This window comes from Toxotes jaculatrix, chromosome 9 (assembly GCF_017976425.1).
Source record: "Toxotes jaculatrix isolate fToxJac2 chromosome 9, fToxJac2.pri, whole genome shotgun sequence".
Classification (NCBI taxonomy): Eukaryota; Metazoa; Chordata; class Actinopteri; family Toxotidae; genus Toxotes; species Toxotes jaculatrix.
Window position 1 is genome coordinate 6,921,458 of NC_054402.1, and position 15,314 is coordinate 6,936,771.

Below are 15,314 nucleotides of genomic sequence, written 5' to 3' on the forward strand. Positions count from 1 at the left end.
TTATTTTATACGGTAATTAACATCCCTCAAACCGTGTTATGTGGTAGGTGTGTCTCAACCGTGACAAAGTTTATCTCACAAATTTACATATATATTCCCAATAAGGTAAAATATTTTAAGATCCTCACAGACTACAAAGACTTATGTCCTATATGTCATGAAGAAATGAAGTATGTTAACTTTGCTGGCCTTCACTCATGTGTAATAGTTTTGTTGTGACAGTGTCACATTCAGCTAAACTCAGAACCATCTAAATCAGTGCTGTCATTTCCTTGAGTATCTTCTATCTGGTATCTGTCAGCTTAAATTGGGACCCTACCTAAACCCATCCACATACTGTATGGATCTGTGTGTGTGTGTGTGTATTTCTGAAGGGGGGGGTCTGTGCGCTATAGTATGTGAATGAAGGACAGTTGGGTATGTGATATTTTTGCACATTATTGTGGTGAACTTGATTGTTAGATTGTTTTCTGTTGTTTGTGATCAACATGACATATTCACTCACTTCAAAACTCCTTTTTGGAGCTCTGCCAAAACAGATGCTTCATCTGGTTTCTTATTTTGCATCTGATTCTTTTGTTTACCTAAATAACAACACTCACACAGCAAGTCCCTGATTGGTGCCCCGGTGTGTGTGGAGATGTATCTGAATGTTGTTTTGTCCTGCTGGGCTTTCATCTGTTGGACTCATTATAGTAGTCATCTCACTGGGCTCCATTAGAGAAGCTCTGGAGACAGGCTCCCCATGAAAGAGTCATGATGGACGAAGAAGTGCTGATGTGCAGGTTCCTGCCTCCAGGCTTTCACCTGCTCAGGAACAGCCCCAAGGCGAAAAGAACGAGGCCGTTCAGACCAGCCAATGAAAGATTGAAGAGCTAAAGTCAGACTTTCTTACCGTAGGGGCCTGGAATTGATGGTGAAACAAAAAGAAAAAGCCAACTAATTAACAAGTGAATCTGAATCTCTTTCTAATGATAGAAAACAAACAAGTCAAAAAACTGGATGAAAGCAACAGAAAAAGATGGATAAAGTTCTGCCGTTCTACCCTGTTAAATTTCAAACGATTTTATTAGAGTGTCAGTTTTGTGGTCTTGGCAGGGCTTGGGAGGTGTCTGAGCGAGGAGTGCGGTGGCAGGGTGAGAGCATGTCGGCTGTTGACACCATCTAACGAAGGGGGGATTAGGAGTTTACAGAGGCAGTAATATGATAGGTCAAAAAGAGGAGGCACTCCTCCACAGCACTTGGCTCTGTAATGAATGATTGACTGGAAAAGGAGAAGCTGCCACTCGCTGGCTGAGTGCTCATCTTGACGCCTGCCGCACCGCTCCACAGCTCCCCTTGATCACGTTTCACTGCTCCCTTCTCATCTAAGGCACCAGTCTGCAGGGAAAAGCTGCTTTTCCCTCTTATTTTTCTCCCTAATTTACACATTTAAGACATTTTTGTTTGCTTATTTGCAATTCCTTTTTTTGTCAGTGAGCCTCTCTCTATCAGTCCTACTCCTAGCCCTGAAACCACCTCCCCAACACACACACACATACACACACATATACCCTCAGACACACACACACGCTCACTCCCTCACTTACAACCTTCCCTTTCTCTTCTGTTTGCCTTGAGGCAATGAACTAATTTCGGGTTCCATAATTGCAGTGTGTTGTACACCTGTCTGCTATTAATTCTCCCCTGTCTCTCATTCTCTCTCTTAATGAGATATTATTGTAATTATTGTCATTATGCTATTTTCTGTAATGAACTTGATTGATGTTGTTGTTATGGCACTGTTTATTCTCTATAATTAGTGTAAATGTGTTGAGAACTACTACAGGCGCTGATAGTCTGAGGCTGTGGTTATGAGTGAACTTAGTCCCTCATTCACTCATCAGCTGACCTCAGAGTTCCCGCTTAGAGAAGAGTTTGTGTTGGATATGGAGAAGAGAGCTGAGCAGCCTGGTCACCACTGAATAGGGCCCTGCTTGTAGCCATTTTAAGACCATTACACCAGTGAAAGGCAACACAATGGCCAGTGCTGGGCTTTGTTTCAGCCTGTCACTGGCACCCTGTGAAAATCAAATAGCGCTTTGCCTTAAAAGAAAAGGTGAAAAAGGTTCTACCTATACTCCCATTTTTTGGAAAATCTGGTTGTGTTTTGAAAAGAGAAAAAGAAGTTTTCAGCAACTTGATTTTGAATGTTATTGTTAAAGAGGCAAACTACTGGAAGGAATGCTAAAGAAAATCTCAGCTGAATGAACAATGTTGAAATATTTTCCTTAGCGGCTCTCAATCCAATTAGGAGTTTAATAAGGGTCAGACATAGGGACTTCACGCTGCAGGTTGGTTTCTTTTGGGTGCTTTTAGGGACTAGGATGAGGCTAAAGTTGGGATAGGGCCTGACTGAAGGCTGGTCTCTTTAATGTGTAGTGAGGGGTCTTGTGCCCTGGTGAGTCATTGAAGCTGTCTAGGGAGCACAGATGATCTTTTCCGTTATTCTGTAGGCGAGGTGGGGATATAATCTGACGCTGTGGTTAGGGTGGTTTCTTAGGTGGTAACAATTACCTGATTTCTCAGACGCCTCTGCGTCCCCCTCCCACATGCTCCAGTGGTGTTGTCTCATGTGCCTTAAATTTTGTCAAGGATTTATTTCCATATGAAATAGAACATTTTCACTGATTGGATACTTTATTCGGGACAGAATTATGCAGTTCTTAAACTAGTTGTCACTAACTTATATCCCTATTTTTCAATATCTTGCCAGGAATGCTATAACACCTCTTGAAAATTAGAATGTGAGTAAACATGCAGAAAGGCAATCTGGGTCTTTAAAGCGGCCTTAGTTGATTTTAATCTCTCCCTATGAGAGGGAAAGTGGGTAGGAGGGCTCTAGAAGTGGACACGTCCAGCCTTTGTGGGTTTGCTCACATGCTGGGGAGCTTTGAGTGTCTGACAGCCGTTTAACTCCACACGACCTGGTTCTCAAGTGCCATCGTTTGGGCGCTCTTGAATCCTGTTAGGAGCCATAATTACAATTCATGCACACCATGCGCTTCTTTGAAGAAGCATTGAGAGAGGAAAGAGGGGTGTGGAGAGCTTGAGAGAACCCCAACAGTACTGGTCCTTCATCAGTGAGGAAGCACTGTCAGAGACTTTCAGTAAACTGCTTGAATACTGTGGCCTGTACTGTCATACTAAGCTACAACATAGTCCTATGTGATACACAGCTCCACGTATTAATAAAGAACTGGGTTATAGAATGGCAGATGGATTAAAATATGTATACAAGTAAACATTTTCTTTACAATTTTATTTACAGAGATCCGGGGACAGGTTTCTTATAGTGCAACTGGAAATAAAATTGCCATTCTTTTAAGATGGCAAACAACTTGTGAATTAAAGTATGAGTGAAGTGAAGCACATTCAATGACTTTCAAAGGGAAAGAGAAGAAAGGGTGAGCATAATGCCTAATAGGTGCTTTAGTAATTTCTGAGTTTTCATAGCTTAATCCGTTCTGAAAAGCTCAGGAGAAGAAAGGCTGCAAATGGCCCTCAGTATTAATTTGATGTGACTTCTGTACAATAAGGGCTGTGGATCCCAGAGGCCCATTTTCAAGCTTACCTTCTTTCATCATCCCCAGCCCTTGGAACTTTTGCCTAAATGTTTCATGAAACCAAGGCTGTAAGCCTCTTTGGTATTCTGTCTTTATAACGCCTGGTTTAAGACTATTATTACACCGTGTTCAAGGCAGAGGAGCACATACAAACAGTGAAGCTGCCTCTCCATTGTGTGAAACTCAAATTGATTTGGTACAATTGGGAGAGCACTTGTATTAAAACACACATATTCTATGGCTCATTTCCCCCCTTTCATTTTAGAGTTTTGCAAATGCAAATGAGGGTTGGTTTCCCTCCTTCTTTTTGCAAATAAGTATTATTTCTGGGTTTCTGAGTATATCTACTCATTTTTGAAGCAGATCAAATGATGCGTCTGTTATTATTTATATTCATAATGGATTTCAACACACCCTTTTCCTCTGAAGAACATTTGTGTGATCAAACTATGCACAAAAACAGTCCCTTCTTACTCAGATTTCATCTTGATATTTTTACTTAGATAAAAGTAAAATGAAAATGAAATTTTGCACTGTTGTTGTCAGCATGTGGAGACCTTCCTTAGTCTCCCTACCCACCATATGCCTGTGTTAAAAAAAAAAACAAAAAAGGATTCCGTGAACTCTGGTACCTCTGTGAGGTTCACAAAAGTCCTTATTTTGTTTTTCTTTTCCTGCAGAGAGATAAAACAGGCCAAAGATTCAGTTTGTTATTCAGAAATCCTGTGATGATGTGCCTCAGGAAAGTGCAGGCTGTATCTCACAGCTTTCCTTCTGTGGATGCTTTGTAACACATTCTCTCCCATTATAAAAATAATGTCAAGGATTTAGATACATATTCATTGTTTTATAATTTTAAGAAACAAACGGTCTACTTTCTTTCTTGTGTGTCTTTTGTTTATACCGAAAAGGGGGAAACTAGCAAGGGACATACTGGGTGGGTCAGTGACCCTAGAGAAAACAGCTTGCATTAATATGGTCTAATCCAGTGTAATTAGTCAAATTACAGCACGCCAAGCAGCTTGTCAGGGGCTGTCGGCTTTGGCAGACACACAAGATGGCCTGGAGTCCCACTGGACAGCAGAGAGACCTCAAAAGCTGCACAAAGCTGCCCTACTGCACTTACTTTTACTCGTTTCAGTCCATTTTCCTTGACTCCTCCATCTTTCTTTTTTGACCAAAAATGGGGAGGGCTCTTTTAGCCATGCTGCCATGTTTTCACCTTTTCTCAGTTGTCTTCCATACCCCCCGGCTGCTGGCTTGGCTTCCTGCCTGCCTGCTAAGGTGGATCAAAATGATATGAGGATTCATAGCACGGGCTGCAGAAAAGTCAGAGTAATTATATCAGTGCCGCACTCCTCCTACGTGATTTTATGAGAGAGAGTCAGACGCACGCTAACTAGAGCGGCTAAGAACCATAGACACGGTGAAGACACTTCCTCATGTCGCAGGATTAGCATTTGTAAAAAGATTTAAACTATATAATTACACGAGGATAAAGTACAAATTATCTAGTGCACTCAACAGCCAGATTACCATCCCCTGCAAACCCGTTCAGCCCCAAGGGGTGAGCCTGGATCACAAAAGGCCCTCATTAGCATAAATTTACAAGTCCTCTCGTTCAGAGAAGCCGATAAGAACCTGTTCCACCTTTGCTTTGGCCCTGAATGGCTTGTTGTGCTTTGGCAATGACAGATAAGTCAGGGTAATTCCTCTTTATGCCTGAAAAAATGATGCTCTAGATTCTGGCTGCATCCCGAAGGTGTCACCCACAATAATCCTCAAAGAGCGTCCAGCAGAAAGGGGGCTGTGTGTTTTCCAGATGATATACTGCGAATGACAGAAAGAATTATATGAAGGAGGACAAATCTGTAACATATTATTAAGCAATTCTCAGTGAATAACAGGGATAAAAGGATAATGGATGAGGGTGTCGTTATTACCTTGGTGCTGAGGGAAGCGCCAAAGCAAAGGTAGAGAGACAAGATTAATTGAGGACGAGTGAGGCACTCATTGCTCATCAGGCCCTCTCGTCTAACCACTTGCTCTTTCTGTCCCTCTTCTCCTCTGTCTCTCTGCCTCTTCATCCTTGTCTCATTCTTTCTCTTCTTCTCTGTCTTGCTCTGAGCCCCTATCCCTCCCACACACCACCAAAAAAAAAAAAGAAAAAGTGGGATTTAAAGCGATCAGCTTGGCACTCTCAGTGGCAGCCAGAGGAAGCTGGTACCCAGACCAGGAAGATTTCAGTCATCTTAAGGCTGACAAGTCCCTGAAAAAGTCCCATTAGGAAAAGCTTGCTGAAAAGACCCCATACCAAATGACTGCATTCCTTCTCTCAAGCTCCTTAGTGAAGGCATCCTCAAGCTGTTTATCTGGATGATGTGTTCACTAAGTGTGTTTGTGTGTGTGTGTGTGAATGTGGCAGTTAGAGGGTCAGCACTTGAGCATGTTCATATGTACTTTTAAAGGTGCCTTATATCCCATTCTTTGTTTGTTTATTCCATTATTCCATGTAGCTGTAACATTATTTTTCATACCTACTATATTTTTGTTATTTGCACTGAAAGGTTATTCTATAGCATATATTGTAAAGGTGTGAACAAAAAGGAAGAACAGTTGTGTGTGAATGTATGTGTAATTATAATATTGTGTATTAAAAATAAGAAAATACATAAAATGTGCTATTATAATTACATAAAGATCCTAAGAAAACATATGTATTTTCCTACTGTGCTTTAATAAACCACATTGTGGTCATTAGTAAGGTCATAAAGAAAACACATTTTATTTCTGATTATTTCTTCTAACTTCTCAGAAACCTTCTGCAGTCATCTTGTGGCTTGGTGCCAAACTTTGTGTATCATCACTGTGGGGAACCAAAAGTCTCAGTAACCTTTTTTTTTTTAACACTTTGCATTTCTTGAGGCTTTATATTTTAACATAGACTGATAAACAATGTTTAAAGAGGCTTGACTCTTTAAGTAGAAATTGCATCCTCGGAAAACAGCTCCTCCCACCTGTCCTACCACAGCAGTGTTGAAGACAGCGCTGCAGGGCCTGCTAATGTGCATGAAATACCATCCCTGACATAAATGTTATTGACAAACTTGGCTGGACATTTGGGGCAGTGAACTGCCAGCGTATTTAATGCATATTCATCCCCTTTATCCCACTGGTCTTGCCAGAGCACCCGAGCTGTGTCATCTTGCCACACTCCAGCTACCACCCAAATGTATAGTGACACTGATTATGCAAATCTGTATCTTGTTTTCCCCCCAATACCTGCATTAGGAGCTTGCTGCTTTATTGAAGTTGAGATATGGGTCTCTCACAGAGGAACCAAGTGGAATGCTGATTTTTTTATAATCTGGTGGAATCTTTCACATTTTTGTATTTTTACACTTCATAACAGTTGTCACATTAAGGGAGGATCAGATGAGAAACATGCTTTGAAGCTCAGGCATATGTTATAAATCTCTGCAGGATGTAAAAGGGATTAAAGCTAAAATAAAGTGTGGATTTGGGCACGTCATGGTCATACAACTTAGATTTCTGTCTGCGTGACTTTATAAAGTTAAATATACCAGCATTAGTTTAATTTCAAGGTGTGGAACACCTGAGTCATTTGTAGAAAGAAGAATATATGTACAGTGTTTACTGCCAGTCTTTTCAACCAAAGTACAAAAAGTTAGATTTTCTCTATTATTCCATGTGGTATTTATTCATGCAAATACTTTTGGTTTAATTTTTCTATTTAAAAAATTCAACAGGAACATTTCTTTCAAGAAACTATGTCCACCTCATTGTGAACAACACAGGAACTAATTTTGGCTAATTACATATGGATACTATTATTTTTTATGGATTAGCCAGATTAATAGGGGCATTTTCTGAAACGAGTCATGAGATTTCTACTGTCACTTTTTAATTTCATTTAAAACAGTTAAACAAAATTCCATTCACATTATTTGTACTCTGGTAGGGGCAGAAATCTCTGATTTCCGGAGATATCCAGGCTGATATCTCAACATCTACCCAAATAAAACCACCACTACATATCTTACATATCTACATGTCTAGATATCACATGGTGTAAGTATTTTTTTTTATAATTTGAGTGAACGGACCCTTTACGTTTTTTGTTTGTTTGTTTTTTTATTAACTGTGTTATACATCCTGCCTCTGATTTTGTTATGTTTAACTTTGTCAGATGTTTAGATATAAATATTTCTCTTTGTGACCCAGCCATGTTGTGTGTGGCTGATAATGCTCTCCCACTTAACTGAGAGTTGCTCTCTGCTCTCGCTGTTACCAGGCTTCATTCTTTCTCTTTGCCTTCTCCAACTGCTCAACCTCCTCACAGATTTGGCCCATATTGCCTGAGGTCAGCCATTGAATACAGTATACGCAGTGTGTGCTGATCCTCCAAATTGCCATGTGTGAAATCCATCCCACTCGCTCCTGGGGGAGTAGTCATATCACTCAAAATGAAACTGCCTCTTGTATCCTCCCCTTATTCTTCCACCTCACTGTTCTCTATTGCCGCCTGGGACCATGGAGTTGTGAGGCTTTATTGTGGAAGCCTATTAGACAAATCTGAGAAGAATGCAGCGGTGGTGCTGTGATACCAGGTTGTCAGAGTTCTCCACAGTCTCATATAAATATATCAGTCATGCTAGCTTGGAGGTCTCACTGAATTATATTACTTTTATACCTATTTTGGTGTAGATGCAGTGGAGGAAGATTGTATTGTTCCATATGGAAGAAAATTGTGTCAGATTTTAGAGATTTTTTTTTTGTTGTATTTATTAATAACATCTGTCATAATGCCTCAGTCAATATAAGGTTAAAGCCATTTGGAAGTCAGAAATGATTAGAATCTGTTTCCATGCTTGAAGTGGCTTCCTATCATTTTTAAGTGTGATGTGCTCCATTTGAGCATCTGCACATTATTACATATGAGTTTCAGCCTAAATACTGGTGTCACCTGTGCCTTTCCTCATCTCATCTGTCACAATATTTTTCCGTTTTTCAGCCTGTGATGTTCTACAGGCAGAATGCAGCCTGCCCCCTGTCAAATCAGGGAAAGAAGAGGAGGGGAATAAAGGAAGGAGAGGACAGAGACGTTAAATTGCATTATGGCTGTTATGCTGGAGAGGTATATCTCTCTGCAGCTGGCAAAGCAGCGCATGCGCCTGTGGCTCCTAATGAGCCTGCGTGGAGGGACCTGTGTGGAAACAAAAGGCTGCGCTTGTCGGCCATACCAGACCCCTCCACCCGCCCCCTCTCTGCTCCCCCAGCCCTGAGCGTGACAGACCAAGAGCAGAGTGCCGGTCCCTTCCTGGTGGCGTGATTAGATTGGGGCCGAAGTCTCCAGCTGGCAGGCCTGTCTGTGACTGGAGGCGGCCGTCCCCAGCGCTTGTCACTGGCTGACACCTCTGACAGGCAGGGGACAGCTTCAGCAGACAGGTTCATTAAATGGCATTTTTTACAGCTGGGCCTCCAAAAATGAGGGCTGGGCTTTGTCAAATCTCCAAGTCTACAGGGGCCCCTGCGTGTTGGTTTAGACCAAAGCTTTGTTGTTATGACAAATTTTTTGATCTGGGCTGTTTGAAATCAGCTCTTTTTTCTCCTCTTTAGCCCCTCTTTTGTTGACAGCTAGCCCTTTGGCCTGTACTTTGTCATGGCAGCAAAATGTTCACTTTAGCTAGGTAACAAGAAACAGCCAGTGCTAAAATATTATTATAGTGACAGTTTAGAGATACTGTATTATACCTGTTCTTAAGAACCTGCAGTGCAGTGTCTGCTTGACAAAACTCTGTAAACATGCCTTTTTCTCTTTCCATTATATAACAAATGGAGAATTTTTTTGCCCTGTTAATTTAAAAAAACGAGTTGATAAAATGAATAGAGACTGTGCTGAAAAAAGCCATACTTTAGACATTCCTACAACTCAATGTGTATTCAAATAACAGCCCACTCATGCCTTGATGGAGTAAGCTGTTGTAACCTTCCCATGATGCGTATCTAGACAACTTCCCTTTCAGCATTGCACTCAGAAGACTACTTCCAGAACATCTGGTTGCAGAGTAGGAGGGAGATAAAAGCTACCCTGCCTCCTAGTGAGCTGCTGCTGCCCCTCAACAGTGTGCCTGCAGCTTCATAGCCATCCCTCCATCTCACCTTCCTTCCTCTGTAGCCCCCCTCCAGTCAGCACACTGCCTCCTCTGGGCCATGCTGTCTCTATGACAACTGTTTGAGTTGGGGGTTGCAGAGGTGTCAAGCAGGGGCATTACTGGGAGGAGAGCACCAGAGATGCTGTGCTGCACATCCAGCATCTCCACCTAATCCAATTTTAATTGAGCTCCAGAGATTTTGGATGTGGCACGGAGGTCGGGCATGAGCTATTCCAGGGAGAAATTAAGGCAGCCTGACTCGCGCTGCACTCTTCCAGCCTGTCACTATTTTAAATGAGCATTAGCATCAGACCTAACCCAGCTGAACATCTCACTCTGCTTCCCTCCCTCCCTGCCTATTCCTATGTGTGATTATAACCTGGGGAGTTGATGAGGTTGCTCCTTGGCTCATACTGTTGGACAAAATTGTTCAGTCAGAGGGAAGTGAGATGGAAGGAGGAGGGCGGGGGGGGAAGGTGTGTGAGGGGGCCATTCTCACCTGTCAGAACAACTGTCTTAGTTTTCTGCGTGTTGACCTGCAGTCCCAGTAGTGCTGCATACACTAATGATCCTTTGTCTGCTCTCTCCTCTCTTTGGCATGATGGTTTTTATTGATTGTTTGTGTCACTGACCCAGGGGGTCATTTTTTTGACGACTAGCCTTTGCTCTGCTGTTATAGACCAACTGAAAAAGTGTGAAACACTCAAAGAGAATCTGTAGTGTTCTTCATAGTGCATAGAAAAGTTCCCAGAGATATGCTAAGATGTCTATAAAGCATGACTGTCAGTGATGCTTTGTAATAAGAGATGATAAGGAAGGATTGAACTGATACTAGCGCAATATTGATATTACCTTTTCAATACAGCTCATGGAATAGTTATTAGTTATTAAAAATTGATTTTAGCAGCCTAATAGAGGAATTATCTCACGAGGGTCAGGTTTGAAGCCTACCTGGGATAAGTGAACTAGAGCAGTATTCTCTGTCTCACCAACTTTTGCTGTGCCCACAGACAAGACACATACAAAAAAACAATACTAAAAAGTGAAAGTGCTGTCAGCTTAAGTTAAATAGTGCAGCGTTAAATACATGTTAAACCCTGATCTCTCTGCAGAACTTTACTGAGGCCATATTTTACTGTCTGACACAGTTTGGAAAACACAGTTGGTTCAGAGTTCCATTGTTTTTCTGTCCATATCACAAAAAAAGCAGTGGATCAGTTTACAGCAGTACTTTATTTCAAATGATTTAAATCATAATCTGGGAACTCATTTCACTTGAGACAGTATATTGTAATTCCAGTGGCATTGTACTTGAAAGATATTTTGCTCAACAATCTGAAAGATTTTTGCAAAACTTGACTTGTCATATCTCTTGGTGATTTGTTAGTGTTTTTCTTCACGTGCAGCTATAACATTAAGCTTACTGATATGGACAGAAGTCTTTATCATGTGTAATCTGACACAATCTATGGTTTTATACAAATATAATAACCTGAAGACATTTTCTCTATTTTTTTATTTATTTCATTTCTATTTTCTAGGTCTTAGCATACACTGAGGGCTTACATGGGAAATGGATGTTCAGTGAGATCCGGGCGGTCTTCTCCAGACGTTACCTCCTGCAAAACACAGCAATGGAGGTCTTCATGGCCAACAGAAGTAAGTTAAATACTAGTTATAGCTTTTGAAATCCAATTTTTTTTTTCTTTTTTTCCATCATTAAGTGATGCCTCTCACTGTTCACAGCATCGGTCATGTTCAACTTTCCTGACCAGGCCACAGTGAAGAAAGTGGTCTACAGTCTTCCTCGAGTGGGAGTGGGCACCAGCTATGGACTTCCACAAGCCAGGTGGGTCACAGGTGCCAAAAGAAAATTAATACTGTAGTTCCTTCATGGCCATCGTTACCTCCTCTGTGTTGTGTGTTAGAGCATCTGTGTAGCCTGGCCTGCAGCAGTCATTTGAAGTCCCATTGCTCCAGTCATTGTAGTGGGTGTGCAATGACCCTCACTGAACCGACCTAATTCTCTGACAGGAGACTCTATACAGCAGGGCTGCAGCCAGGCCACTGACCACAGAGAAAACCCCAGATTCCCTTTAGACTCTCATACTGCTAACAGGCCTATTAAAACAATGTTAGAAAACAAGCATATTTCCATAAGTCCCCTGCAAACTGAGTGGTTTAAAGCAAGCCATCCTGAATTAAAACTCAGTGAATTACCTGTGTAACTGAAGGACTTGTAATTTCTGCCTAGCTTTTATTTAATCTATTAGAATCAAGACAGCGAACCAATGAATAGGATTGCACTGGAGGCCACATTTATTCTCCTGTTTTCAGCTGGACAATTTGTCGATGTTCTTTTACTCAGTATATTAATTATAAAACTGACATGCGGGTCATAGAGCATCTACCAGTTTTCTGTGATTTAGCCAATCCTTTGAATTTAAGCCTAGTTTCAGTTATATTTTATGCTCTTCGGTTTTAAAATTTTAAGAATGCAGGTTGAAACTGTTCAGAACTAACACCAGCCTTCTGTTTTCTGATTCACTGTTTAAATGTTTTTTCCAGACGCATCTCCCTGGCCACCCCTCGACAGCTTTTCAAGTCCTCCAACATGACCCAGCGCTGGCAGAGGAGAGAGATTTCCAACTTTGAGTACCTCACATTTCTCAACACAATTGCAGGTAAGGACTCCTAGTGTTGTGTAATGCTCTCAAGTGACACTCAATGCTTTTAGACTGGAAGTAGCTGAAGGAATGGAAATAATGTATTCTCTTTTTTTTTTCCACAGCCATCAGTTAAATAGATAGATTCTGATTTGTTTTCTTCCTTATCAGGGAAAAATTTGCAACTAGTGAAAGTGTTAAGTTTTAATCTATTATCTATGTGAGTCTCTTCACCATTAGAGCCTTATGACTTAAAGTTTAGCTATCAGGATCAATAAACTTTATGTGTCAGTGGCCCTGGAAACATACTATAAATGGCCTCAGGTATGTCATATTTGTTTAAGAATCCATGCTATCCCTATGTGGTGCTGGATGTAGTACACTTCACTGTTCTTGGGAGTGTGCTGTTTGAGGCACAGAGGAGGCACAGCAGATTTTGCCAGATAATTAGTGCCTGGCTTTGTGAGAGCGTACATGTGTGCCTGCAGAGTTGAGAGGTTCTGTTGTCGACTCTCTGATCTGAACTGCAACTAACAGAGAAGGCGAGAGCGACTGCACGCTACTCTGCTCTGAGAGGTGTCATCCTCTCTCTCGCTGCATATTCATGCATATTTATATTTAGCTCGTGCTTGAGTTCGATACATTATTGTCAGCTAATTAGATGTAAGGCAGACAGAAAAACATGCCCCAAATTCATTAAAAATCTCTAGTAATGACCTAGGCTGACAGGGATGTCAGAATAGTGTGGGGCGGCAGACAGGCGGGGGGTGAAGTGCTGGGAAGAGGTGTGAACGGGAAGGGGTCTTCTAATTAAACACTATTCCACTGTTATTAACATCCTGCCACCCCCAACTCAGGCCTCAGCACCAGTAGGTCTAACCAACATTCCCGACTCGTCCTCCATGCTCGGCCCGCTGCCTCCTTTTCACTATGTGGCATTAACCTGGATAATTATTCTCTCTAGCTTCCCCCAGACCCTAGCTGCTCTGCAGAAGCCTTCCCGTTGACTAGCCTGTCAGACGTTATCACTTGCTCAGCTAGATTTAGACTCTCTAATGCCAACCTGCTGCACTCCAGGAGTGAGCAGAGATACACCTGCTGGATTGGTTCAAGTTAATAATATTTTGTAGGTAATCATTAAAAACTTCATGGCAGTAGTTGGTAGATTTTGGAGGATTATTTCCATTGAACAATTCTATTTCATAACATTCTATACTGATGCATGATCTTTCATTTAGATGTAATAAAACAGCTTGTATTATTCTGACCTTTGTGTTGCCACTTCTTGATACTACTTGATTTGCAATGTTTAAGTTTTTAATGTTTCACCATTACATGATAAAGAGAGAATGTCATCTTAAGAAGGCAATGAGAGAGAGATTCTCGGTTTCTCTAACTGCTTCATAAACATAAGTTAATCATGAAAATGTAACATTAGTAATGTAAAAGTGTGCTTTTCCTGCACAAGTAACTGTGTAATGATGCAGTGTAATAATGTCCATTGACCTCCAGCTGAAAACGTAATTCTTAGAGTAATGCCTAACGCTTGCTAAATACTAGTGAATGTCAACACACGATAAATGGAAAAGGAAAATAACTGTGAAATGTTTCTGGGAAAAAAATGTGGTAACCTTTTTTTTATTGTATTAAGAAAGCATGCCATAGGAATGTGGTCAGACCTTAAAATTAGTATTACTCCCTTTTACAATTCAGTTTTTTTTTCCTTGGTGAATAAAATAAAATATTGCCCTTTTATTTTCAGTTTGCTTTGAGCCCACGTTTTTAGCTTGATTTATTATCGGCAGTAAAAGTTCCTAAAAAAAAACAAACATCTATACAGTCCTGTCCCAGCCCGGGATTACAACTGGCCACCACCTGACCTCACAGCTCTACCAGTGTCATCTTCTAAAGAAAATCAGAGTATTAATGACCAACATGTTACATGATCGTTGCTTTTCCCATGGACTTCCTGTAACACTTTTTGCCATCTGATAACCATATTCCTGCTGCCAGAACATTGAGGAAATTCACATCTGGCCAATCAGTGGATCAGATTTGCAGTGACATTTTAGGTGTTTGGGGCCATGGCTCCGAAGAGGAATCTCTTTCTCTATAATTACATCCTGTCCTCACAACTTAGAGATACTTATTTTCTCTATAAACTTAAAAACACCCTCCTCAAACCTCCTGTAATTCCCACAGTCCATTGATAAAGTACACTCAGCAAGCAAAGGCATGGGGAGCACCAAAAACATTCTCACATAGCCAAGAGAGCCTACCATTAGTGTACGTGTTTCCCTGGCAGGCTCCATATGAGACAGGAAGTGCGTCTGATTGAGGGCTCTGCGATTGGGCTTATTGGAATGTTGCATGCTGATCCCGCAAAGTAACCGAAGCCTCAAGTGTACCCCTGCCCTGCTTTCAACCCCTCTGCTTCCTTCTAAGCCTTCATCACTCACAAATTTCTGTCTGCTGTGTGTGTCTAGGGAGGACATACAATGACCTGAACCAGTACCCTGTCTTTCCCTGGGTCCTCACCAACTACGACTCTGAGGAGCTGGACCTGACCTTGCCAGGCAACTTCAGAGATCTCTCAAAGGTACCGAGGCCTCTTGGCCATGCTCCTCAGTATGACGGAGGGAAGGGGGGGCAAGTTGGGGCAGCTGACTCTGACGGCAGGGGATTTCCTTATTAAGAGTCAGACTGTAAAACAATATCATATTTAATGGGAAAGGAGTCATGTGCAGAGTCTAAACTCATGAGAGGGAATGCAGAAAGTGGAAAATATTTATTGTAACATCCTGAAATGCAGTCAAATACCTTTATGTAGGTTTACTCCCCATATATTTGGTGCTATATTGTCTAAG

At 41.4% G+C, this 15,314-nt stretch overlaps 1 protein-coding gene across 5 annotated transcripts in view; it reads left to right on the forward strand.

Annotated features, from left to right (window-relative positions):
• Positions 1 to 15,314, forward strand: part of nbeab (neurobeachin b) — a 181,204-nt gene that overhangs the window by 135,158 nt on the left and 30,732 nt on the right. For all 5 annotated transcript variants that reach the window (XM_041046640.1, XM_041046639.1, XM_041046641.1 and 2 more), the window contains 4 exons: positions 11,323 to 11,440; positions 11,528 to 11,630; positions 12,350 to 12,465; positions 14,934 to 15,046. In XM_041046640.1, the coding sequence (XP_040902574.1) occupies positions 11,323 to 11,440; positions 11,528 to 11,630; positions 12,350 to 12,465; positions 14,934 to 15,046 (450 nt within the window). The remainder of the gene's footprint in view (positions 1 to 11,322; positions 11,441 to 11,527; positions 11,631 to 12,349; positions 12,466 to 14,933; positions 15,047 to 15,314) is intronic.